We start from the raw sequence: 26,365 nt of genomic DNA on the forward strand, positions 1-26,365 counted from the left end.
CCGCACTCTGGGCTTACCATTCGGCCCGAAATTGGCCCAGGCCTGTTGCCGAACTTTGGCCGCACTCTGGGCTTACCATTCGGCCCGAAATTGGCCCAGACCTATTGCCGAACTTTGGCCGCATTCTGGGCTGACCATTCGGCCCGAAATTGGCCCAGATTTACGACCAGAGCTGTGGCCAGGCTCCAACCGTTGCCTGTATTGGGTTCAGAATCACCAATAAATATATGAACGGTATATCTGATAAGCAGACATGTATTTATTACCTTCAACATTATACAGAAAACAGTTTTATTATGTGACAAAACTTATATTTAAATTTATTAAATCTATTGACAAAAAAACTCAGCCAATCAAAAACTTTTTTCCTCCTATCGACATAGTACATGTTTTCATCCGATTTTGGTTGAACAGTTAAAGATATGCAGTGTTTGTATCTCCAATTTTCATGAAAGATAATCACAACTATGAGATTTTTCCGCGAACAGAATATGAAAACTCAAAAAAATGATTGCAGGTATAAATTGTAGAAAAATCTTTTGTGGATTATTTTCATCCGCTTTTAAAATAAATAATCTACGTAGATCATTTGAATCCGAAATTTAATACGACATACCATATTAAGTCTTAATAAACTCTCTCTTACAATCTAATAATATTAGCAGTCAGTCTTCAGAATTCGAAGATTGTATTAACAAAATATCCAACAAAATAACGCACCAATGTTATTTTTTAAATTAGTAGTTTAGAATTGATAAATTATCGTGCTTCAATTCAAGCATGAAAACAGTCATTATAATAGCAATATTATGGATAATTTATTCCGCTATGGATGATAAGAATTAATTCTTATATCCATAGACAATTGCTGATACGAATTATCCTGATAAGAATTATTTTTTCATCTCGGAAAGACGTCCTTTTTTTACAATAATGTCTTCTCCATCTGCAACTCCGGAACACAGAATGATATTTAGTTGCATTGATTGTGTGCTAGTTCTATATAATATTGCTTATTATATTCACTCTTTCAAACAAACTTAGAAATATAAAAAAGTCTTGGATAGGATTACATATAACTAATTAATTTCAACCCTTAAATTTGAAATCTTTGGGGAATATGGACGCAGTCCGATTGTGAAACTTCAACCTTATAAATATTATTTGACTTGAATCACCAAATACTGAAAACAGCTCTCAATGGCTGAAATTACTTTCATTAGAATTTTTCTTAAAAATTAAAAATCCACTTATTATTTTTCCCTTTAAACTTTTGGACATAATATTTAATCCCTGAACCAACAACGGATATTTATTCCCGTGATCTAACTTATGAGGAAATGACATAGAAAATACTTTATTATGCTAAGATACATCACATTTTCCAATTGTTATTTCCATCTTCTGGATTTCCGACCTCGCCAGGAGAAATATAATAAATATAATTAATACTTCAATGACAGCCGAATACTAAACAATATTCATATATTAATATATATTCTGCCCAATGAAACGCCTCGCGATAAAAATATATTGATAATATAAACTTTTCCTATTAATCGTACCTTTTATCAAGAATATCACAACTAATACAATTACGAAAATGAACTAATGGAGTCATATTAACACAGTGATTTTACAATTCCATTTATCCCGGAAAAATGAAGTATTATCGATTGGTATCAAAGGAACAAACTGAATTATTCTCGTTATGATGACTTGACCCGCGTTGTCGTTCCTTACGCCCACCCTCTCGATCGCCAGAACGTGACAACCAAGTACTTACTTCTGACATTATCTTCTTCTCATCAGTGCTGGATCCTATTACCTCAATTATCACATCAATCAGTACTTTGCATACTGCAGTGTTATAAAAATTTTTCTTTTTCTTTCCGCCAGCTTCCTTTCCGTAACCAGAATAGTGCAGTGACACTGTCTTCCTCAGAACCGCAGATAGGATAGTGGAAACACATATTTTCATCTCTTTTTTATTGCTTATCAAAACTCTCATGAATAATCGCTAAAAATAAAAGAAGGGAAATTTTTTTGAATTTATGAACATGAGAAGACATCTTTGGGCTCATCGCCAGCGGGTTGGTTCTATAACCAAAGCGTTCCAGTGACGTAGACTTGAGTCCCGGTGATGAAAGATTTTTTCATCACCAGAAAACGAACCCAGTGCATGTGTCACCGCCCAATTTATTGATTTTACATAAAAAAGAAGAAAAACGATCAATTTCAGATATATTACCAGTGTTTCTACGAGATCTGGGTCCGTTGTCAATATCGCTTCGTATTCCTGGAACTTATCATCCATTTCAAATGGTAGTGGCGTAGACATCTGCTTCTGTATTTCAAGCAAGCTAGGACCAGAAGCTGGGGCTAGATTAGTGCCAATGATTGTGGTCTTGAGCTCATTCATAGACTGCTTTAAATCGTAAGCCATCCTGCGTCTTAAATTTTCGAGCTTTTCATCTAATTGCTGATCAAAGTAATCTCGAAGGGAGTTCAGGATTCGACGTTCATTATCAGCATAATGACTAGATGACAACTGGTTTTGTGGTCCCAGCATTTTTGGCATCTTAGCAGGGGGTACCATCATTGATCGTGAAGTTTTTGGAGTTCCTGGGCTCACAATCGAATTCAATCCGTCTTCAGCGCGTGTAGTAGACGATGCACGCCTTTTTCGGTTACCTTATGAAATTAAAGGAGGACCAAACGATATAAATTGATGGGTAGCAGCATCAGATGAAAAAAAAACTACCCAAGCCCCCACCAAAAATATATAATATAATCTAATTCTATATAAGTTCCGAATTTTGTAAAGAATGTTCAAAATATAAATTGGACCATTTTCAAATATTTATAAATATAAATTTTTTCATGCGGGAGGAACTTGGCCGATGATTGGTCATGGAATATCCGAGCCGATTTTACCTGAAGCGTTATGGACTAGTGGTGAAGGAGGTGTCAAATGAAGTTCTTTTCTTGTATTTCTCGCTGAGTCCATCGATTTTGTAGGTGACTGCAGAATTCCATCGGAGGAATCATTGCTCTCAGATTCATCAGTTTCGACGTCTTTAAGCAAAGTAATATTCTTCCTTGACCGCTGTTTAAATGATAAACATGCACCTGGAAATTATTGAAAATGATGATTTATCCCTGACCGGATCATTTAATTAACACGAACTTAGAATTACGTGCTACAGTCCCATATTACCTCAAAATTGATTTATTACCTGTTGGTACAGATCGCGATTTACTCGACATTTGCAAAAAGCCAGAATTATTTTGAGCCTTTGAGGCTCGAATCTCCTCAGGATTAGCTATAAGACAATCATGATTTTCGTCTTCAGAGTCAGATCCACTCTGGTAAATGCTTTGAAATCTTGTCTTTGGTTTTGCTTGTATACCTACGAAATTTTACAAGTTTGTAGTGAAGTAGTAACACAACGTAAGTTGTCTCCAGCCTTTGTTTTTTATAGCTATTTCAAAGTGGGGAAAGAATGCATGCATTTGAAAAAATATTTTTTTTGTAGAACCTATCGCTCCTACAAAAAAGGTTTCTATCAAAATTTTACCATTTTCCGTAGATGTTCACTTTGATTTACCTCTTCACAACAGAATTATAATGCTTTCCTACATAAGAGATGGTGGGGAAAAATGGAACGTTTCTCGTCCCCTCAACATTCCAATGCTTTTATGTATAAACAATCATATCAAGTGTAAATCATAAATTTTCCACTTTATCTTGTTCGCACGTAGTGATTTCTGTTAGCGACTCAATTTTTTGATGAGTAAAGAATTGCAATAAAAAAAAATAACCTAATATTTTTCGACCACAACATAATAAAAATTTTCTTATAAAATCATTCAATGCGATTCTCTCTTAAAACGATGTTTCGAGACAAATACACATGTAATGACTGCACAGATACATAATTAATATTTATTTTGTAAAAGATTTCAAAAATTCGGTCAATCTAATTCCCAATTTAGGGAACGATGGGTCTTTTGATGTTAAATACGAGAGTTGAATAAATTGGGGATGAATAATTGGGGTTAAGAGTGGTTATAATTGTTGATAATTGACTTTTACTTCATATTAACAGGACTTACCAGACTTTGGAGTTTGATTTCTAGGTGGAATCGGGATTTTAGTACTAAAGATGTTGTTTAGTTGAGACTTTGATGCAGTTAAGGGTTTTGCTGAAATTTTTGCTTTCGAGGAAGTTTCGGACCTCCCCCCCTTTCGATCATTTTCACCATCGGTTGTCTCACAGTTGAGAGTTACTTGGGCCTTTTTTAATCTTCTGCGACCCTGATCCAAATCAGCTGAACACAATCAACATATGATCCTTTAATATTGAAATGAACCCATCGAGCAATTCATCAAGTTATAAGTGGAGTCATTTCAATTTTTGTACCTGCTCCGGTGATGAAGCAAAATGGATAACTTTGCCAAGAGTCCTTGGGCGAGTGCAATTTTTCCAAGTAGTCGTCAAGTAGATGATATTCAGTTGTCGGTGGGAATTTACAGGTGTCTTCTTCTGCACTATTAAACCATTTTTTCGGCACCAAATCAATGCATGGTAGCCCTTTTTCGTTTTTCTCGAGAAATTCGATGACTGCGAATGGTTCGCTGAGATTTTTTGGATCGCGAGATGGATGTGAGGTTTCCGACATTTTAGGTTATGAAAAAAAATCACGATTCGTACAATTGAACCTGGTGTTTTCGAGTAGTTTCATATAAACTGATAACTTTGCAGAATGATGCATATAGCTTATTATTTAACAGAAAAAATTGCGTTTCTATTTCCATGTGTTTTGAACGGTTTTTTGTCATCACCCCACTGATGCTTCTTTTTTAGCGCCACTATTCCTTCAAAACGATTATATCACAAATATCTGTCAAACACTTAACACACATTTAATTCACATTAAATTCTCACTTCTTGTAATTTACCGTCAACTTAGTTGGTGAAATCCGAATTTGAGACAAAAAGCCCGATAAACGGATGATACGAGCAATTATGAAAGGTTATGTACACGGACGCCAGATCTAACCGATTTATGTCCCACTTGCATGTAACGACTCCACTATTGAAATTTTCTAACGACCTCGATGATCGGATTTTCATGTCGATTGTTGATTTAAAACATAAAATTGTTTGTTTCTTCCACAATTTTAATCACGAGTTCAACTAAAACATATACCCTCATTCATATACCCTCTTACCAAAAAAAAACTGCATTTCACAATGCGAACAATTTTTACGTTATTTTCTAGTGGAGGAGGGATATGGCGTATTGTCGTCCAGTTACATTTAATAAAGCACATTTGTGTTTAATTTTGTGTGCCTTCTTACATGTCATTTCAGCTGCCCAGGACTTAATGTAGAATATTCCTACTCGACTGGAAAAGTCTGGATAACTAAACGCCTCTTCCCTACTACTTTCCTGGTGTCCGAAAATATATATACCAGTAAGATCATCACAAATTTTGGATTTTCCTGATTTAACGAGAATTTGTGAAATTACGAAAACTTTCTCAATATCTAGGAGTACCACGTTATTTGGATGACTTGTCGTCAAGGTTAGACCATTGATGTTGATCATATTTGATGTTAAATGAATTTCCCCATCAATTATCATCGTTGTAGGCTTTCTCGCGATAACCCAATCACTCAGTATGTGTTTCTGATTAATTACCATGGTTCCTCCAGACTCCATCTCAGTTAGTCTGTTGATAATTTGTGTGAGTGGTTTTATCGAAGAATGAACGAGTTTTTTAAATAAACCAATGTAACTCTCTCCCCAAAACGCTGAGAGCTCATTCAGAGGAATTTTAAAGTATTGGGCATCATTAGCAACGTGGATGATACTATGCCAACTGAGAACTTGAGCCCCTTCATCATTATAAACATCAGGTAACGTCTCGAAACAAATTTTTAGCAGAGATCCAGCATATTCACTCAAATCCTTAACGAATTCCTTACTGTTTAAAATTCTGCTAGCAAAGACAAATAATGAGAAATGACAACGTAAAGGTTTCGGTAAGAAATCTTGTAACACGACGATACCACAATAATTAAGGAAAAACTTGAATTGTGATGCTTTCCATCTTGAGATATTATTCACATCAAATTCTTTCCTTTGAAATTCAATAGGGATATCGGCTTTTAATGACCTCATAATACCATCAAGCCGACGAACATCAGCTAATTTGATCCTCTGGGCTGAACTTCTCGTTAGCCATTTATCCAGCAGCCATTTCATATTACCAGAATAGAATAAATGCATTAAATCTAATGGCACTTGTTTTGTCAGATCGAATCTATCCAAAGAGAGCAGCGGGGACACAGAACCTTCATAATGATGTTCTGGTTGAACTCGCGTCTCGTAGGATACTTTAGTGCGTAAATTTGCATTGGTCACTGGATATATGCGTTTTCCTCGTCTTCCACAACCTACTGTAATGCCCTTGGTGAAACACCTTCCACAGGCATAGAAGGCTCCAGGAGCTTTGTGGCAGCAAATGAATGCTCGAGCTGGCGAATCAGCCACTATTGCTACAATTTTCACCTCAAAAACCTTGTCATCAATGCGCAAACCATTTTCTTGGAGTTCATTGGCCTCTTCAACAAAATCAGTCATGAATTCTGTGGCTGATAATGGTTTCCCATCCCCACAATAAATCGCGGCAGCAAAGGGTTTGGTAGTGTAATTTGGATGCTGTATTTTTATTGAAATTGGCCAAATTTCCTTCTTAGCATTCCGGTATACCTGCATACCGTCAATATGAACCAGAAGAGAAATGTCGTTTTCTCGATAAATTTGAGTTGAAATTATTTTTCTGAGTCCCGAGGCGATTCCCAAATAAATGAATTCACCTGGAATCTCATGAACTCCTCTCATGGTTGTTAGGTGTCTGCAATGGGGAGTTTGCAAAAGCTGCCGTGTAGTCTTGGGTATTGATGTGTAACCTTCACTTCTTAAAATGGCTAACAATTCATCGATTGCTTCTGCTGTTGTAGCTCTTCTGAATTTCACTGCCCATTGATTAATTTTTTGCTCCATTCCCCGCGGTTCCAATTTGTCCAGAGTTTGTGTATTCTTGTCTCCAATGCTGTCAGTGAATACTTTGTTGAAATCATTGTCAATGTCATCTGAATCACCATCACAACCTGAGCCCCCAAGAATTGGTTCATCCCTGTCTCCAACGCTGCTATTGGATTCACTGATGCAATCATTAAGATGCTTATACGAGCCACAATCACCATCACCACCCGACCAACTATCACCACAAGCACTAGCATTATCATCGAGATGTCGAACATCGACATCTCCACTAATTTGATCCACAATAGATCCACTACGGATAGTTATTTCATTGGCTGTTGGCAAACTAACCTCTTCCTCATCGGCATTATTGCGTTCACTGTAATCCGGAGTTTTTTCTTTAGCGCCTTCTACGTTTACAGATTCTTTTTTCTTCAGTTGATGAAAATGTCTGTATTTTTTAACCCGTGAATATGAACTCTGAGACATATTACAATAGTAAAAGAGTAATATTAAAATAATAAATTGCCGCACACGACACTCATGTCTACTGCCACAATCAGACTACTCAACACGCCATCTTACGGGCTGTTGTCATAGAATGTGTGGTATACGGTGATATCCACGCATATTTTCCCCTGAAATAGTATGTTCAGAAGAAATAATGGTACCTTCGGAAGAAGGAGAATCAAAGGACGAAAAATTTAGTGAAGGAACATTCCCCATGAGAATTCAATTTTTGGAATGCTGTTCCATATGGGACCCAAGCCTGGCAAACCATGCCCCTTGTCTGCCTGGCCATGTCTCGGGGCAAGCTTGGTGACCCAAGCCTGGCAAGCCATGCTCTTTACCAGTCTGGCCATACCTCGGGTCAAGCGTGGTTGCCCAAGCCCGGCAAACCGTGCTCTTTGCCAGTCTGGCCATACCACGGGCCAAGCTTAGTGACCCAAGCCTGGCAAGCCATGCTCTTTGCCGGTCTGGCCATGCCTCGGGCCAAGCTTGGTGGCCCAGATCTGGCAAGCCAGTCTCGTGCCAGACCTGGCCCGTTTCGTGGACATTGGCATTTCCTACCTGGGTGTTTCTTTCCACCGGTATTCGTATCTTCAGGCTGGAATATGTGGCTAACGAGGCTTCGGCCCCAAGCACATACCGTCGCACAATCGATTGCGTTAGCGCGCGAGGTTTACCTGTGTCCATATTATTAGTTACTGGCCGTGGTTGGTTGGCAATATCTAGGTCACGGGAGTCTCACCCGCACGTCTACCCCTCCCCCTGTCCATACATTCGATCATTCTCGGGGATTTACAACCCTCGGGCCCATTTTTTTTTTCCATTCGTTGTTTTGTTTCACTCTGCAGTCCTCATTAGTGACAGTTTCGCCTCCCGTCGGGTAGGTGGGGGGGGGAGGGGGAGGAGGAGAGGTTCGGCAATTTCGACGATTCGCTTCTTCTTCTTTTTGTTTTTTTTTTTTTATTACTGGAATTCTGGACCCATTTGCCGGCGATTTTTTTACCCTCATTTTTTGTTGACGAAACCCACGATTTTCCCACTGAGTTTTTCAACTCTTCCCTAAGGGTTATTGAATCGCAGGTAACTTTGCTACACTGGCATTTGCAGAAGTTCTGGGTACACCTCCAAATCCATAACAATTATTCCCGGTCAATGGTTAACTACGCTTGGCTTGTTTTCTATACTTGAACACTTGACACGGATGAGAGTGCAGATTTAACGAGAATAGGACGAGGGGAGGTAGGGACAGAGGGTCTGCGACGGGATATGCACCCTTATCCCGCATCGAGTGTTGGGGGTAGAAATATATCAGTTTTTCGATTCTCAGCAGGTCTCTTCGACGAACGCTAACCGCCTCACGTCAATGGGTTTACACCAGATGTTGGTTTTATTGAAAAGGGATTTTTCCATTTTTTTCGCTGGTCCCGGGTTTATTATCTGACGGTGCAAATATTAGATAGTTCCTCCTCCCTCCGGGGGGAGGGGTATTATGATGACCCGTGAGACGGCAATTGACCTGCGAGATTGTGGAACGTAAATAGTTCAGAAAATTATGGCACAAAGCGGGAGAAATTGATGGATAATTTTGAATGAATAAAAAAAATGTTAAATTAAGTTAATTAAGGGCTAGAGTGACCTCAAAAATCAGTGATCATCGTAGCAATCAGGACACATATAAGGGATATCCATCAGGATTTAACTCTTCATTATGGATCCTAAATATTTTCACTTGATTGACATATTCGTGTCACCAAATGCCTAATGGTGGGTGTTTAATCACCGAGTGATGCGATATTTTTACGGTAATTGAAAGATCGAAATCAGATAATTTCAGGTGACTGATGGAATAATTAATGAATTCATATCGTTGAATCATTTAATTACGTTTCACCGATTCGATGGAATCGTAGGGAGTTCCTTTCGGGATTTTTCTGGGGTTGAATTATCGATGATATCAACTGGAATTCCGGATATCGCACGGGTTTCTCAAGGCTTACAATTATATAACGCACGGGATGAGCGGCAATAAAAAACGTAATAGGAGGTCACATATGGACGGAATATGACGTGGGTGGTATGTGAGGACGTGGAGCGGATAATTAAAATTATCAGACACTCGGTTCCACGGAATTCCTTCTGCCCATTGCCAAGACTTTCGCGATCGTTGAGAGGACATTAATTTTCTTTATTTTTCACGAAAACAATTTAATTACGTTCGTCCTTGGCCATAAATTTGATATCCTGAATGGGATACCGTGATATCTCGACAGAAGGGTGCGATACGGATTGATTGAACTTATAGTTGAGGTATTTATCCAAATGAATAATTTTTTTTCGTTATAAAGAAAAAAAAATCAGAAACTGTGAAACAAATTTTTAATTTTCGGAGAAGTGTCATCAATTATTTGTGATTAATTTTCAGTTTGCAATGTTCTGTCACCAAATTTTAATGATTAAATGTTAAAAATCGAATTAAGGAATTATTTTCAATATAAAAAAAATGGGGGAGTCGAAGATATTTTCTCCCTAAATTAAAAATATTTATTTTTCCGTGAGTGCCGGATGTACTCAGTTCTCCTCACGGCAAAATAAATTTTCGCCCACCAGTATGCATCATCTTGGCAGGTATCATCCAAATGAAACCAGAGAAAGAAAGTATGCATCGGGGTAAAACCACAAGTCGCGCCAGCAGAATTTTTCATTCTGTGCAATTTTCTTCCGAGTACACGAGAGTTGAAGAGAAAAAGCAAAAACAAAAACGTCGGAAGAGAGGAGTTTTGAGGGAAGGGAAAATCGTTATTGGTTTTTGTACGAAGGGGGGGATGGGGATGTGAGTAAGGGAACATATGACGTCCACGAGAGTGGAAACAAGAGAGAAAAGTGCAGGGGAGTGTGGAAAAACGTGTAATATTGGACGCGTATAAAGTCCTCCACGAGTGCATCTTACGTGTCGCATTCTTTTAGAGAAAATGGGGTGAAATATCCTTGAGAGAGTGGTAATACCGGGGCTGGTACATGTTTTTACTGGGCGAAAAGACACAATGATGGAGGAAGGGAGCACTGCGATGAATATAAGGGCAATTTTCAGACGAAAATGAGAGGAGGATTTCACTTGCTTTTGTGATGTAGTGGTTGCAAGGCAGTGATATGAGTCACGCTTGGCTCAGGCATATTTCCAGCATGAAATCCCTTCATGCCATCGTTCTTAGCTGATGTTCCCTGTCAAACTTTCAATCTGAAATTTCTAAAAGTTCAGGGCGGAGATAAAAGTTGGGGAAAAATTCCCGTAACAATTCTGGGAAAATATATCCAAAGCAATTTATTCACAATTTTTACTCTAGAGTTGAGTAAAAGTTTAATGACGTGCAATTAAATTCGATAGTCGAGGATCAAATTTAGCTCTTAGTCAGAGGCATTTTACGGCAGTGATATGAGTCGCCTTTTAGTCAGCCGTATTTACAGGGGTGATAGCAAAGTTTTTAATTTCAATGGTCAATTTTTAAAAGCTCGAGTTCTATAAAATTATGTCGTGGGCCTTTTTCCCTGAACTGTATTTTTTGTTACAAAAAACACTGAATTGTATTTTTTGTTTAAGAAATTTTGTTTCAGTTATATGAGTCACGTTGTACTCATGCATATTTACTGATGTCTTCTGTCAAACTTCTCATTTCCAACAGTTCAAGAACTTCAATATATGTAGAGATGAAAGTTTGATGAAAGTGCTCATAAGACTGAAAGTATATTCCAGTCATGTGTTCATGTGTTCCCTTTGACTTATTTATTCAATAGTTAATTAAAGTCATTAAGCCAGAGTTAAATTCAATGGCCAATGTGGCCTAGTGAAATTTTCCCAAAAATTCCCCTAGATAAACATTCTATGACACTCATCAGCCATATTGTCCTCGTCTCCATTTCGGGATTTCATAAAAATTTAATATCCCCTAATCAAATGCGTTATGGTAAGATAAAATTTTACTCCTCGCTACGGAAATTTTGTTGAGGTAATAACGAACGTCATTGCGGTGTAATAATACCTGTCACACGTATCGAGGACTTTATTTCAATATAGCCTGTTTCGTCCAGACGTGAAAAATATGGATGGCCAGTGTATTTTACGCCCATGGTCTGTTTAAAAATTAATGCACCGCATAATAAAAATCACAATGTTTAGAGATTTATTGGTCACCAATGCGAGAGTGACTATTCAGGAGAGAAATTTAAAATACGACAGTGAAAAATATTACGTGGTAATAATTTGCGTGATTATCAAAATAAAATTCATCCAAAAGCCACTTACCCTTTATAAATCATATTTTATATTAAACCTGCTGAACCCTTTTATAAGCGAAAAGGCAATGCAAAATTATTAATTAATTTCTGCGACGAACCTTCAATTATTGCATTCCATCTTTCACATTCAACTTTCACTAAATTTTGAGATAAACGTCGTGATAGTTCTCCCCGGATTCCTCGCGAATTCTCTAAAATCCCCGAAATGAAAAGTAGACAAACAACAATGCTCGCAGAACATCTCTAGGAATGAATTTCCCCAATACTACCCCTGAAGAAGAATGAAGAAATATATGAAACGAGCATAACTTCAGTGAAGATTCAAATATTGCACAGATGCGGGATATTTTATTGCACTCGTCTACCGATGTTTGTTTTCCTGAATGAATCATAAGATATCCTCCACAAAGTGAATTTGTTATTAAAAAATATTTTTCAACGAGTTAAACAAGTAGTTCCTCCATTTTTCTCTAACGACTGAGAAATTTCGCGGAGCAGAGACTTTCCTACTTCGAAAAAAATTACGTGACACTCAAGGTTTCACTTTTTTCCCCCTCTATCCCTTCAAGGATTCCCGGAAAAAAATTTCTAACGAAGGATTACGTAAAGGGTTTCGCAACTATTACTGAATATTTCTCTTCGTGTGAAAAAAAATGAGTGAACATATGAAATGAGCATAACTTACGTGAACCTTGTGCTCGGGGGTGGCGGGTGGATTGGGGGTATTTGGCAGGGAACCCCCGGGTGGGGTGCAGTGCCGCAGCCGCGCCAGTGCTGTGCGAAAGCCCTCCGTCACGAAAACTTCTCTGACTCAACCCCTGCGGTCCTCGCCGAATCTCCAACGACTGTCTTTTATTCCACTGCGTAAAACGGCAACGCCCAAGCTCATCCACGTGTTGTCATACGTATTTGTTATCATCAGAGACGTGTCAACTGTCATTCCGCGTTCTACTCCTCTGCCACACACGTGATCATTGATAATCTGCATTAATTTGACAGTCGTTGTTATTTATCAGATTTTCCTCGGCTGTTCCGTCTCTGAATTCAATTTTTTTTTTATTTTGACAGTCGGGGAGATTTTTTCGGGTCGATTCCCTGTCTCAGAGCATCTGAAAATAGAAAGCGAGAGACGTCAATTTTTTTTTTAACTGAAATATTTTACGTTTGTCAATTTTCAAGTCAAAAATTTCTCGTTACACGTGAGGAAATACTTTTCAAAAAATTCTTGTCCCTTCAGTGAATTAATATCATCTCCAAAGAAATAAAAGAAAAATTCCAAGAAATTCCTGATTTTCCGAAACCCGTCTCCCAAATTAAAAATTTACTACTGATCAGTAGTACAAGTCACGTGCGATCGGGTTATTTCAGAGTCAATATCTCACATCGCTAATAATTAATGTAGAATTTTTGAAAGTCGTTGACAATTGTATTTTGATTTCCGGGAACATCTTATTAATTAACAGTATTATTAATTACCAAATCCCACCCCCGATTTAGTAAATAATCTACCCCCAATTTCGACAGTATTTCATATTTAATCGGTGCCATGTTCACATGATAAAAAAAATTATTATCTGTTACATTCACACGGAATTTTCAAAACAATGTAAAACTACATTTTTATGGGAATTTCGTTGGCGCGCGGAAACGTTGAGAATGTTATCAGACAAGTCAATTACAGTGGATGAAGTAACAGTAAATTGAGATCCTCAAATTACCACGAATGATGGAACTAGCCGGAGTGCTTGCCACATAATCGATCCAGCAACACTGTGCCGATGCCCGACAATCGAAAGTAGGACAGACATATATGTTAACACGTGTTTACGAGTTATTTTGATTGGACTTTAGTATCTCTCCAGAATTTACAGCCCTTCTTGTCCCACCTCTCGTTTCTCGGTTTTAAACGAGGGGTGAATGAGTGGAGGAGGAAAAAAATTTCTCATTCAGTCTTCATTTTTCAAAATGTTTTTTCAACATTCTTTTGTATTGTTGGTAGACTGAATAGAGATAATTTACCAGAGTACTGGAATATAAAAACGTGAAGGGGAGGAAAAACGAGAGAGGGCAAGCTGAATAAATCCCCGTTATATACCAACACAGATAAAATTGGATTAAATTAATTACTTTAAAGGCAAATTGCTTTCTTACCCAGTGGACCCTTCATACTTTTTTCCATCGCTTTACGGGAGAATTAAAATTTCCAGTTGTAAATATGCGTCATTACTTTATTATTTCATAAAACTGTTTTTCAAACAAATTCCCGAGGGTCCGGAGAGGTAATCGTTCCTGTTCAAATTAATTACTGAAGTAGTTATTGTATTGCGAATCTTTTAATATTTATTCTCTCGAATTCTCCGGAAATTCTCAAGATTTCTTTTCACTGCTGGAAAAAAAATATCTCCGTGTGGAGAAAAAAAATACACGCGGTGAGAAATATTACCGCCTAAGAGAATAATTTTTGCAGCCTCAGAACACATCCTGAAATATCCCCTGCAGATATTTTTTGATTAAATTTTTCCTCTCGCAATTACCTCTCGTATACTAAAAAATTCCACATTTGCTGAGATCATTTCAATCCAAGTTTTTTCACAGAGTATTTTCTCCTCAAATTTTTCCTACGATTTTTATCGAGTTTACGACAGCATAAAAAATATTAATAGAATAAGAGTTGCAAAAAATCGAATTCAATCTAGAGATATAATCACCAGTTTTTTTTTTGCAAAATAATTTCGTACGTGTTCTCGATTGTCAGAGAAATAAATGAATGAATTCTCGTGGAAATGCATTTCATTAATAAAAGTTGTATCATGCAAGCACTATTTTAAACCTCAACTACGTCCGATAGCAGCGGACGTATACAAAAAAGCTCTTGAATAGTTCTCGCATGATACACGAAAGCTACCTCCACTGGTGTTTCATATTTCCCATCCACCAGCGATTCTCAAACGTGTGTTTTGTTAACACCGTAACGTGCACGCGACTAAACGATCAATTAGACTGCACGAGAGCCTTTTCACTCCTATCCCGAGCTTTTTTCGTTGTCATGGTGCCTGCAAGCGGGGAAAATAATACGCGTAAAAAATCGCGAATATCGTGGTCCCGAGAAAATATTCGCCAGCAATATTTCCACCGAAAAACAACGGAACACCAATATCGGCCATATCACTGGAAAATTACGAATGGGAAACAGTTGGAGCTTCAAGAGATACACTGGGGTCAATAACCCCTCAACTGCACACGACCTTATTCCCATACGCGACTCCACGAAGACAAAAATCCTTGAAAAATTACGTGTCTGCAATTTTCCGGTCAAAACAACATTCGGTAAAAATTACGAAACAGTTACGCACTTTTTCAGTGAACAAATGCGTAACTTTTCCGTCATTTTTACTCGATATTCTTTTGACTGGTAAATCACGGAAAAAGCGCGTAATTTTTCAATAAATTTTCTCTCCCTGTTAATTATGGAGGCATTTCTTTATAAATTAGAGGAACAATATTTTTCTCAGAGAGTTTATTTGATTTTAATATCACCATAGTAACCCGGGGGTAGATAAATATTTTTTCTACCGAATATCCCCCGACGAATAATCGAAAGATCTCCAAAAGATCTTCCCGATTCGATAAAAAATGTTGAAATGACAATTATCATCAAGAAAAATCTGAGCACAAATTTTTTTTGAGAATATCTTCCAAAAATTACACCCCATAACTCTTTAAAAAATAAATAATCTTTTTGATTCACCGGGGAAATCTTCGGAAGTACTTCCCACTTCGATAGATTCATCCGCCGAGACAAATCAATGTAAAAATAAAAAAGGTAAACCACAACGATGGGTAATAATTGTGAAGCTCGCGTGCAGACTCAGCCTGATTCCATTTCCCTCCCAGAAAACGCTATTTCTGTGACAGGCCGCTATCTACAACGGATACGAGAAAAATTTACGAGGCGCTAAGGCATATACCTCTCTATAAACTTCACCCCTCTCTGGAGAAAATGATGTTAGTAGGTAGGGGTATGGGTTATGTAGACATGGGGTTGAATCGCGTGTCTAGTTACGATCATCGCTTGAGAACGAAGTACCGTCCGCTACTTAGAGTTGTCTGGGTATGTGTGTGGGCCACTGAGAATGTCTCAAACCCTTTGAATTACTGCCACAATCGCAAACAATCGTGGGTCGGTCTGAGGGCTGGGATGAGACCATCCCTTAAATCCCAGCGCTCACTGGGATCGCACCCTCTTGAATACTTTTAAAGTTAAAAACAAATATAGGGGGATGAAGTGGCTTATCCTGCGCATTACACACTCGTTGTGATAAATTTATGGCGCGGTGGTAAATCAAAAAATATAACCAAAATTTCAGGCAATCGTGGAATAAATTTTGATTTTGTGAAAATTTTATTTTGAATAATTTTCTAACTTAACGTCATATCAAAATTAAAGGAGATTATGGGTGAAGTGACCGGGAAATTAATAGAGTACTTCATTATTTTTTAACGCTCGATCGCTTCGATTGTCAATTCAATATTTTCGATTCAAATGCCATCGAATGCAATTTATTTATATCACTCGATGATATAATGGGCAATTGAAATGCTTTCGATTCACAATTAGTCGATTTCCTCGATTAACTGGAGAGCTTTCACCGGTTTTAAAATGTGGCGGAAACAGGTATTACCATCCCCACAAGTTCTGATAAACAGGGGAATAAAAAATTCTGGTACCTCATAATAATATTATTATGAGACGTCTCTAGATTTCATTCACAGTATTCTTAAATTATTAAATTACCTTACTACTATATATTATCCCTAAATTTTCAATTTATATAAATCCAGAAAAAATGTTATTTGTCTCAAGCATCCAGACACATCGCAAAAATATTTTTCCCTTCGCCACGTGCCTTAAAAACCCCCAGACTTTGTCCCAGAATTTACCGCCACAAAACGATCCCTCAATTTACCCTCATTCACGCTCATTAATGAATCAGTCACGCAATATACGGCTAAAGTCGAGTAAAAAACCCAGCACAAGTGCTATTCACCGTCTCACGTGCCTCAATAAATTCCCACCCCCTTCGAATTTCATGCGAAAAAGGCGTAAAAATAAAAATCGCAGTTATCAACTTCTAAAACTCAACGTACAGTGAAACATTGTATAAATGCGACCGGTGGATAACCTCCTTTCTCTTCTCGACCCATTTAACGATCTCTTTCATAACATACCCACCCTCTCATTTTCCAACTCATCAAAGCGTCGCCTCATTACCCAATAAAATTCAAATGAGAGAGAGGGAGAGAGAGAGAAATGTCAGTGGCACGAGTGACTGAGGGGTAATACCTTGGTTCAGTTGTTTAAAAAAAACTTGTTCGGCGTGAGTGGACACTGGAGTGAAAATGTGAACGCGTGAGGAATGCCCTCTGCTCTTCAAAGACAGCGGTATACCTCCTGCGCTACCCGATTGTGTACTGACAACTCAACATAAACTGTGAGGGTTTCGTTTCACTTGGCAAATAACAGCGAACTCTAGCGGTGAATTCCCCAACTTGACGGGGGATGAAAGCTTCTGAGGGAGAAGGGTGGGTTTAGAAAAAGGGACGCTGGTGGGGAATGGTGTACGGGTAAGGGGGGTGAGTTGGATTGAAGAGGAAAGGAGGGATTCATCCCCCTTTTCCGACTCGCCTATTTTTCCCTCGGTGACTTTGCCTTTGTTGCGAGAGCCTTTTTGACCCCCTTCTGGCGCTCATTCGATCGACGCCGGTTAGGATAACCGAGTGGTATAGATAAAACCGCGTATACAGAATAATTCGATGTCCCGTGCACGGAAAAATAAGTTGGGAAAGAATTTTTTTAATTTATTTAGTTTCCGTGGCAGGAAAACCGGAATAAATGTATTTACGGAGAAATTGCGAAGGGTTGAACATGTGAAATCGTTGTTTTATTTAAATTTGTAGTTTAATACGAATATTCGGAGATTTCGGGAGATTTTTAGGCCTCAATTGTAGTCGGTGCGAGTGCCTGCATGAAGGGATAAATTGTTTACGAATTTTCCAGGAAAATAATATTCGGTAAAAATGACGGAAGAGTTTCCCACTTTTAGTGAATTTTTAGCAAAAAGTCGAAAATGTTCCGTATTTTTACTGAATATTGTTTTGACTGGCAGCAAATCACGGAAGAAACACGTAATTTTTAAACAATTTTTCTCTTCGTGTGAAATTTCTATAGAAAATTCTGGTGCTGGTGTCACTGGAAATTAAATCGAAAATTGCGGGAAAACTGACCGTAACAGTATAATTTTTATTCACCCCCGAGTTATTGTAATTTTTTCTCACCGTAAAACTTTTCCAGAAAATTTCACTCCGCGCGGAGAAAACGAACAGAAATTAATTCATTAACTTTACGATAAAATAATTCCCCTTCTGGCTTCGTCAGCTGTTATTTTTCACGCTGCGTTACCGCGGTAAATCACACTTTAGTTTGCAGATTGTTTAAGGCGCAGGGTGTAAATGGTTACGGCTTAATTATTATTTATTTAGGAAAATCCAATTAACCACTTTCGCTCACTTCACTGAAAATTCCCCCAGAAAACCGGGGAATTTCATATTTCTAAGCGATAGGCAGTCCGCGATATACATCATTGGTGGTCCGGGCAACTCACTTTGCATACGAAATATCATCGGGGTTTTCGCATTTTTTTTTTTCGGCTCTCGGTACGTTAAGAATAGACTGAAATGAAGAGACTTTCCACTGTGGTTGTTGATAAGTCACCGGTACGTGACACAGCATAACACCGACGTTTTTGCATTATACCAGAGGCAAAGCACGTATTGCGTGTTTGTTTGACTTGTTTGTTACTAGTGTACCTTCAACTTGAGTCCACACACAACTCATTCTCCCTAATTATTGAGACACGACAGCTCATGTTCGATTCACCCGTAATTGTCCCAGTTGTTTTACCCAGTCATCAGTTGAACTGACAATCAGACCAATTCAGCTGCAACTTTCAGCTGTTCTCTCGTCAATTTGACATCACTTTTTCCCGGTAACTAAGATTTCGTTGAGAAAATTGAGCCATTATTTACGGTACAATATTCCAGTCGCTGAAGTTTTAATGACTGTGACAAGGAAACTTGCAAAGTGAGTACACGGTAACGAGAAAGGGCCGTGTTAATATTCTACGAATTGGGCTCGCTTGTGTATACCTCTTATTAACGCTTGGGCATTGCTCAATACACAATGACAAGCAAAGTTTACGGATTAACCGAACACTGAGTGGATTACATCATCGTAACATAGGGACACAAAATAAAAATGTTGGTTGTCAACGAAAAATTTAAATTAGGGAAAGTTTATGGAAAAATTGTTCTGAAGGGGGAGAAACATTATTGAAAAATTACACACTTGTTCCGTAATATGTTAGTCAAAACAGTATTCGGTCAAAATTACGGACCAGTTACGTATTTTTTCCGTAATTTGTTTGACTTGTTTGTTCCATAATTTTTGTAGAACGTTTTGGACTTTTTTCAAAAATTCACTGAAAAGATGCGAAACTGTTCCATAATTTTTACCGAATATTGTTTTGCAGATACTAACAGATAAGTAAGTAATTTTTAAACAATTTTTCTCTCCATGTAAACTTCAGTGAAAATTTCTCCAAAATCTCCACAAATTTTATCAAAAATCTCGATAAATCCAGCATTAACAGCACTAACTTCTTTCACAACCACAAGAAGAGAAAAATTCTTCAATAATTACCTGCTGGTGCCGTAATCTGCCAATTAAAACATTATTCAATAAAAATTATCGAACAGTTACGCACCTTTTCCGTGAACTTTCAGGAAAATGTGTGGAAAGTTCAGTGAAAAAATGCGTAACTGTTCCGTCATTTTAATCTAAATATTCGGTTTAAATTACGATACTACCCCTTAAATTTTCATAATCCCTTGCGTAATCAGTGAACGAACCTGACTTCCATAATTTTCACTGAATATTTCTCCCCGTGCAATGAACCTCGGGCGCGTGTTGGTTCTCTCTTGGGGCGATGAATTGTGTATTCCGTTGGCCATAAATTTGTAATTACAGAGTGTACACAATTGATATGAATCAAAATGTCTTTCTTACCCACGTAGGGTAGTTGGATAGGCCCGAGGATCGATATTTCCGAGTTTGGAAGTGGCTGCCTATTAACTGGAATTTCCCAGCACCTTCAATCCTGACAAATTCGCCCTGAAATTCCACTTTTTCAGCGCTGGCTTTGGCTTCCGACGTGCGAAAAGCTTTCGCAGTTGGCTATAATTTCACTTCACCAGTATCCCAGCTCTCTGTTGATCGATGGTAAGAATGAGGATAAAAGAAATGAAGTTGCTGTGCGCTGAGTGTATCAATCAAACGCAACTTGCTTCATTTAGCGAATGGAACTCCGTACACAGCATCTTGAAAAGCCTCTGCAGTCAGTGAAAAGAGGGTCAGTCCATTCTTACTCAGCTCTGTGTGGTTGGCTCTCTATGCACAAATATCTCTGGTGCATTTTCCGGCTGTCGACAGCATCAAAGGCCCGCAAATGGCAAGCGCTTTTAGCCGCTTCATTTTTCACGATCAATCCAACTTTCTTCACTCGTTTTATTTTTCACCTGCTTTCTACACATTTTGAGTGCCACATCAGCGATTTTTATCGGGCCACCGAAAACTCTCGGACTTCCATTTGCCATTTCATTTAGTGAATGGGACTTTTCCATGTTTACAACGCTCCGTGCAATTACCGACGAATTACGCACTCTTTGACGTGCGTTATATTCGCGTTTTACGCTCCTCATAATGTGAAATACCGTAGGAGACAGGGGCCGTGGACGAAGGGAAATATTCAATAAAAAGTCTACGGAGGGGGAAGGTTTAATTATAATTACGTGAGATTTCCGTAATTCGCAAGCGACAATAAAGATCCAATAAAAATTACGTAACTCACGGCGTATTATTTGGGGAGTGGTCGGTACTTTTAATTAGTCCCTCCCTAATTTATCTCGAACCTTTGTTTATCCACCGAGAGAAGAGAACATTTTTTTTTTAAATTACGTCTCTGTTCTGCAAACTGTCACTCAAAACCATATTCGGTGAAAATTCAGAAAGAGTTGCGCACTTTTTTAGTGAACTTTCGGGAAAAACTTCAGGCACATAATTTTTTAAGAATTTTTCGCTCCGCGAAATATCAAAAAAATAAAATGAATAATTTTTAGTAAATAATTTTTGGGAAACTATGAGCGAACGGTTAATTCCGCTATTTTTACCGATCGTTCTTCCCCGTGTATTCCGCGCACATGTTCCTCCCGAGCTCCCAAGTCTTCTCAATTCAATTACCTCATTGAAGACACGAGAACAACTGCCTCAAGAAGGATTTCCCTCAACAAGGGTATTTAAAATCCATCCCCACATGGTGAGATAACCACAACCTTTACAAGTCGCCTCACGCTGTAATATCCTTATTTCCCCCCGGGTGCAACCGCGTTAGTGCGCATTGAGTATGCTAATGCAATATATTATGTATGCAGAAAGTGAATCAAACCATCCTATGATCCGACGCTCCAGTGTCCTGGCAGGTGCCGTATCACGTTCCCTCATCGATACAGTGACTATCAATGTAAATTCCTTTAGACATCTAAGTTGATCAATACAAAGTCACGTGAATTCTCGTGAGTAGTTCCAGGGAGAAAAATATTGAATAAAAATCGTGAAAAATATTGTGAAAATGTTTTCAAATGTAATCCACGAGCAAAGGGCAATTGGATTGAAAATATTCCCTGGTGAGAATTCTCGTCACAAATTCACTGAACTTTCAGAGTGTCTTTGCATTAAAAATCTAGATTTACGTGAAAAAGTTCACCAAAACTGTAAAGTTCCATTTATCGCTGAAAATCAATAGAAAGGTGAGTAATTCTGGGGAACCTGAGAATTCACTCAACGTTTCATTTGTCTTCCAGCTCTCCCCTCTGTTACAATCCCCGAAAAATAGGTTCTTATTGTATTTCAGTTCTGTAATTTCGACTTAATATTTATCTCCGTGTGGAATGAATTGTCGGCGCTGTTTCAATTCTCTTATTCCGCCCACGACGGCAATGAATAGCCAATCGATAGCTGGGAAAAATATGGGTATTGACGTATCTCATATGTGCGCATTAATGGTACCTCATATCTTTATCTTTCATTTGAAATGATGTACCAGCGCGTGAATCACACATCAATTTGGATTTCATTGTGTATCTGTCACAATTATTATTGGCACTTTTTTTTTTCATTCCTTTGTACTCGTCTGTTTATCTTCAATTTTCCACTGCACACACATTTTTTAAGAGACAATAAATCCAAACCCATGATGCATCGTCCAGGATTTGTCATTATATGACGCATCGAAAATCAAATTCAAATAGATTCACGACTAACAAAAGGAGGTAAAAATAGAAAATATTAACATAAAGATGACGAAGGGAATTTACTTTTGAAACCGTGAAAATTGAAAAATAGTAAGATGTTATCATGAGTAAATATTTATTCGTGTGATTGAATGAAAATTTTTGCAACATCCGAGCAAAATATTTTTCAAACCAGTCGATGAATTGCCTGTCGCTATTGATTTAGGACAGATCGTACGGGCGTTGTTTTTCCACCGCATTTAGTTTTTTTTTCTCCGCAAATGGAGGAGACAAGTTTGAATGCCCTCAGCCAATAAAAGTCATCAGCCAGGACAATGAAAGTATTTAAATCTATTCACGAACGCGAGGAAGTCTCCGCACACAAACGCCTTCATGACAATAAATTTTGTAAACGATTTGAAAAGTTAATTAATAAATAAAAACTATAAAATCTCCCAAAATGGCCCTATCCTTCTAACACACGGAGAGAAAAAGAATTTTTACCAAATATCTATTTACTTCAGAAAAATCCTTATCTTTTCAAAATGGTATTTCTCCGGTCCATCACTGCCAAGAGGGACCGAGTTACGTTCAAATTACGATAATCATATTACTCTAGAAGATGAGTATTTTCAACGTAATCCTGAATAAACTCTATTAATAATTATGAAGTTTTCTAAATTTCTGATTTTCTTGAAAGAGAATTTCAATGAATTATTTAGTGCTCGTAATTATTGCAGGGGTTCACTCAGAATTATAAATAACATGATCATATTCTAGAACGATAATTAACGCTATTTAAACCTAATCAGAACCGTCAAGGATTGACTCGATATTATAAATAAAGGATTTAAAAAAATATATTTCCCTGAAGTAAATAAATATTTAACAAAAATATATTTTTTTTCTCAGTACACCGCAGACTACCCCCACATATTTTCTACTGTATCCTCATCGCATGAACGACTAATAAACTCAAGTTTCAATTCCCGTAGCCAATGAAAATAATTAAACCCGCAGATAATATCATCAATAATGATAATGCTATCTCTCCACCGAAATCAGGGATGAGAATGGCCTCTGGGGCACATTAGCAGTGCCATTATTCAGCCTTAAATGTTTTCCCTCTAAATCTACCTGAAAATTATGTAACATTATTCTCCCCGTATTATCCCCGTCATATCATGCAACTGCATCAATTGATTCTCCTCCCATCGATTGTCACGATGCAGATTAGTTGATGAATGAAGGATGATTTTACAAAATAATTTCATCCAACTAAAAGGAGTGACATAATGAATATGTATCATGCATACGAGTCCACATAAGCATTTAAATGTCGGATGGTTGACCCAATTACTGGTATTGTAATGCTCCCAGCTGCGAAATAGGCCGCTAACCCGTAATGCTGGTATATTAAAATACAAATGTCCCAAACGAATGACATTTGACGTTGCACTCGTGCAGAAGAGACATACATGTAATATATTTTGCATATATTTAAATTATATGACATACAAAACCACCAAAAATATTTCTTTTTGTCCCTTTTTCCCCGTAGGATTGGGAGGGGGATAAGGAAATTGCGAAATGCTAAATGGAACTGTGGAATGTTAATGGAATTTTCAACTCCTTAAACTGTGATTGCAAGGAATTGTTTTTTTTTTTTTTTTTTAACCAACTGCCTGCACTTTTATAAATGAGAATGCAGAATGGAAAGCAGAAAGTTAAGTGGACGCTTGTTTTTCAATTACGTGGGTTTAGAAAGGCGAGATTACGTCATTTCGATAGGGAAATTTCCAATTCTTCTTCGAGATTGGAGATTTTTTTTTCGGCGGAATGAACATGAGGAGATTTACGAGGAAACAGTGAAAAAGAGCTATAAACGATAATGCAGTATTTGGAGGGGAACGAAGTTTCCAATACCCAGGGGGAAGATTAAACTCGGTGTATACTACTGGCTTTCAGAGGAATTATATCGAACGGTTCTCTGGAAAAAAATGGACTTGGAGTTTAAATAGAAATGGCAGTGTCGGTCAATAATCTTCATGACTCGAGCTGGAAGGACGCGAATGTCTTTGGCCATTTGTAAAAATTACTCTTTATGCTGGAGGACATGGTTGGAACAATGAGGGATAAAATCCCATGCAACGACAGGGATTTCACCGGAGATTCTCAGGATTGGACGCAACCTCATTGGGGTTATTGCAACATTTTCTTTTATCACAAACAGTCGATTGCGGAGGAATATAGAAATGAAAAGGTGAAGCACTCGGGAGAATGAAGGCTTCACTTTAAAAGATGTAGTATTAGAAACCCATCGACTTTGGAGAATATTATGAAATGCGGCGGATTTTTTTTTTTTAATTGGGAGTCATGTTGCGGACAATTAAATTAATTGACATCATAGATTTCATTGGTTTCCCTCCAGGCACGACCAATGGCACCAGGAACATCAAGAAAAGCTCATCACAACGATTTTCATCAGATAAAATTTTATATCAGTGAACTGTACGTCAGAATCCAGAAACTGACACTTTTTTTATTCCCTTTCATGTGCTTCATAAAAATCACTGCTCTCAACAGTTTCAGCATTTCAGTATGAAAATCTGAAAAATAGAACTCTAAAAGCCGGTCCCTCATTCCTTGAAAATCAATTTCAATTTCTGTGAATCTATTTCTGATGACATGAATAAAAAATTGTCCCTCTCTTTATTTCAAAACGTCCCAGATTCATTGAATCCAGTGAAATCTGTATTCCGGGTAAATCAATTCTTACTCCACTCCCCAGAACCCTCGAAACTGGGATTTGAGATTACAAGGGTCTGACCCTCTGGACCTCCCCTCAGCATCCCATCGAAATATCTCGTCTCAGGCCGCCGAAGAAAACCCCACTACAGATAAGAGCCAACACAATGTACAACGATCTGACTCAGCGATCCGTCTGTTTTCCTCGGAGGCCAAAAAAAAAAAGCCGAAACTCCAAAGTTTTAACGGCAGTTCGATATCCCCCAAAAAGTTGTTGGAGTGAGTCCATTGTGGAATGTGATTGAACTCCCCGGAATCACAAAATCAGGGGTGAAAATAAAAATACCGAACCGTCGGAATTGTCGGGCATTTCGTTGGGGGAATTGCTTGTGACTGAAAAAAATCGGAAGTTTCCTCGCCAGATGAAACCGTAAAATCAAGAAAAATGAGGGAAATGGTGCATACGACTTACCTACGGTGAGCGCATGAGGAGTTGACCCCGACTTGCTGCGGGTTGATTGACCCCTGCGCGACAACACTGCACTATCGATTCAATGTCCACGTGGTTCACTGCACTTTAACATTAACAGAAATCGTAATCTCGGGATTGTTAACCCCCTCAGCCGATCCAAACCCAAGGTACATGAAAAATCGGCGAACGGACATTTTTCTCGATCATAAACTTCGAGGTTAACGAACCGATTTCCCGATTTTTACGCGCGTCCCACGGGTGCATCCGTTTAAGAATCAGATGACGAGCCAGTGATCGGTAATGTCTGCTTTATTATCTTCTCTCATTAATTTAATGAGAGAATTTTCCAGGGGTGTTCGAACGTACGCGCAAAGCGAAGCTTTACATGCGAATGCGATTGGCAAGAGGGCTCGAGTTGTTAGTCGGGGGGTGTCGGTGATTGTCGTGTACTCTCGGCTCGCTTGTTCTAGTAACCCCCACTTTTGATTACTCCCTCGGTCGTTTGCCGCACACGAACCACCCCTCATTTATTCATCAGTGGCACCATCCATTTTTCGGATTCACCCGATTTCATCGGAACTCCTGGAGAACTCCAGATCAAATGTCTTTCATTTTTTCTTATCATCCGCGATTTTTGCTTCACAACTTTTGTGATTAGAATGAAATTGCGGAATAAATGGATCGGTGAAAATGGGGGAAAAGTGGAAAATTCTTCCTTTTGCTTTATCAACTTCTCGGGGATGAAACAAGTCCGGATTTTTCAGTAGATGATACCCGAGAGGATTGACACTTCCCGGGGGGATGGACACAGGCCAGTGGAAACCTGAGCCATCACTTTGAACGACTGTTCATAACAAAAATAAATCTCCCGAGAATTTT

The 26,365-nt window shown here is 38.2% G+C and overlaps 2 protein-coding genes across 13 annotated transcripts in view; both read right to left on the minus strand.

The window, feature by feature from the left end:
• Nucleotides 1–26,338, minus strand: part of LOC135167327 (uncharacterized) — a 76,494-nt gene extending 50,156 nt beyond the window's left edge. For 11 of the 12 annotated variants that reach the window (XR_010299837.1, XR_010299836.1, XM_064130429.1 and 8 more), the window contains exons 1-2: nucleotides 17,207–17,347; nucleotides 12,548–12,971 (exon numbers count right to left, since the gene is read on the minus strand). The gene's annotated coding sequence lies outside the window, so the exon portion shown is untranslated. Of the gene's footprint in view, nucleotides 1–12,547; nucleotides 12,972–17,206; nucleotides 17,348–25,486 lie in introns of those variants that run through there. The other variant, XM_064130424.1, reaches the window with a different exon arrangement.
• Nucleotides 756–5,014, minus strand: LOC135167340 (uncharacterized). Its single transcript, XM_064130447.1, has 6 exons — nucleotides 4,428–5,014; nucleotides 4,120–4,335; nucleotides 3,240–3,413; nucleotides 2,938–3,132; nucleotides 2,252–2,694; nucleotides 756–2,020 (listed from the first exon to the last, which is right to left on the minus strand). Exons 1-6 carry the CDS (start codon nucleotides 4,684–4,686, stop codon nucleotides 1,670–1,672), a joined length of 1,638 nt encoding a protein of 545 aa, XP_063986517.1. The 5' UTR covers nucleotides 4,687–5,014; the 3' UTR covers nucleotides 756–1,669.
• Nucleotides 26,339–26,365: the final 27 nt, after the last annotated feature.

Source organism: Diachasmimorpha longicaudata, chromosome 11 (genome assembly GCF_034640455.1).
Source record: "Diachasmimorpha longicaudata isolate KC_UGA_2023 chromosome 11, iyDiaLong2, whole genome shotgun sequence".
Taxonomy (NCBI): domain Eukaryota; kingdom Metazoa; phylum Arthropoda; class Insecta; order Hymenoptera; family Braconidae; genus Diachasmimorpha; species Diachasmimorpha longicaudata.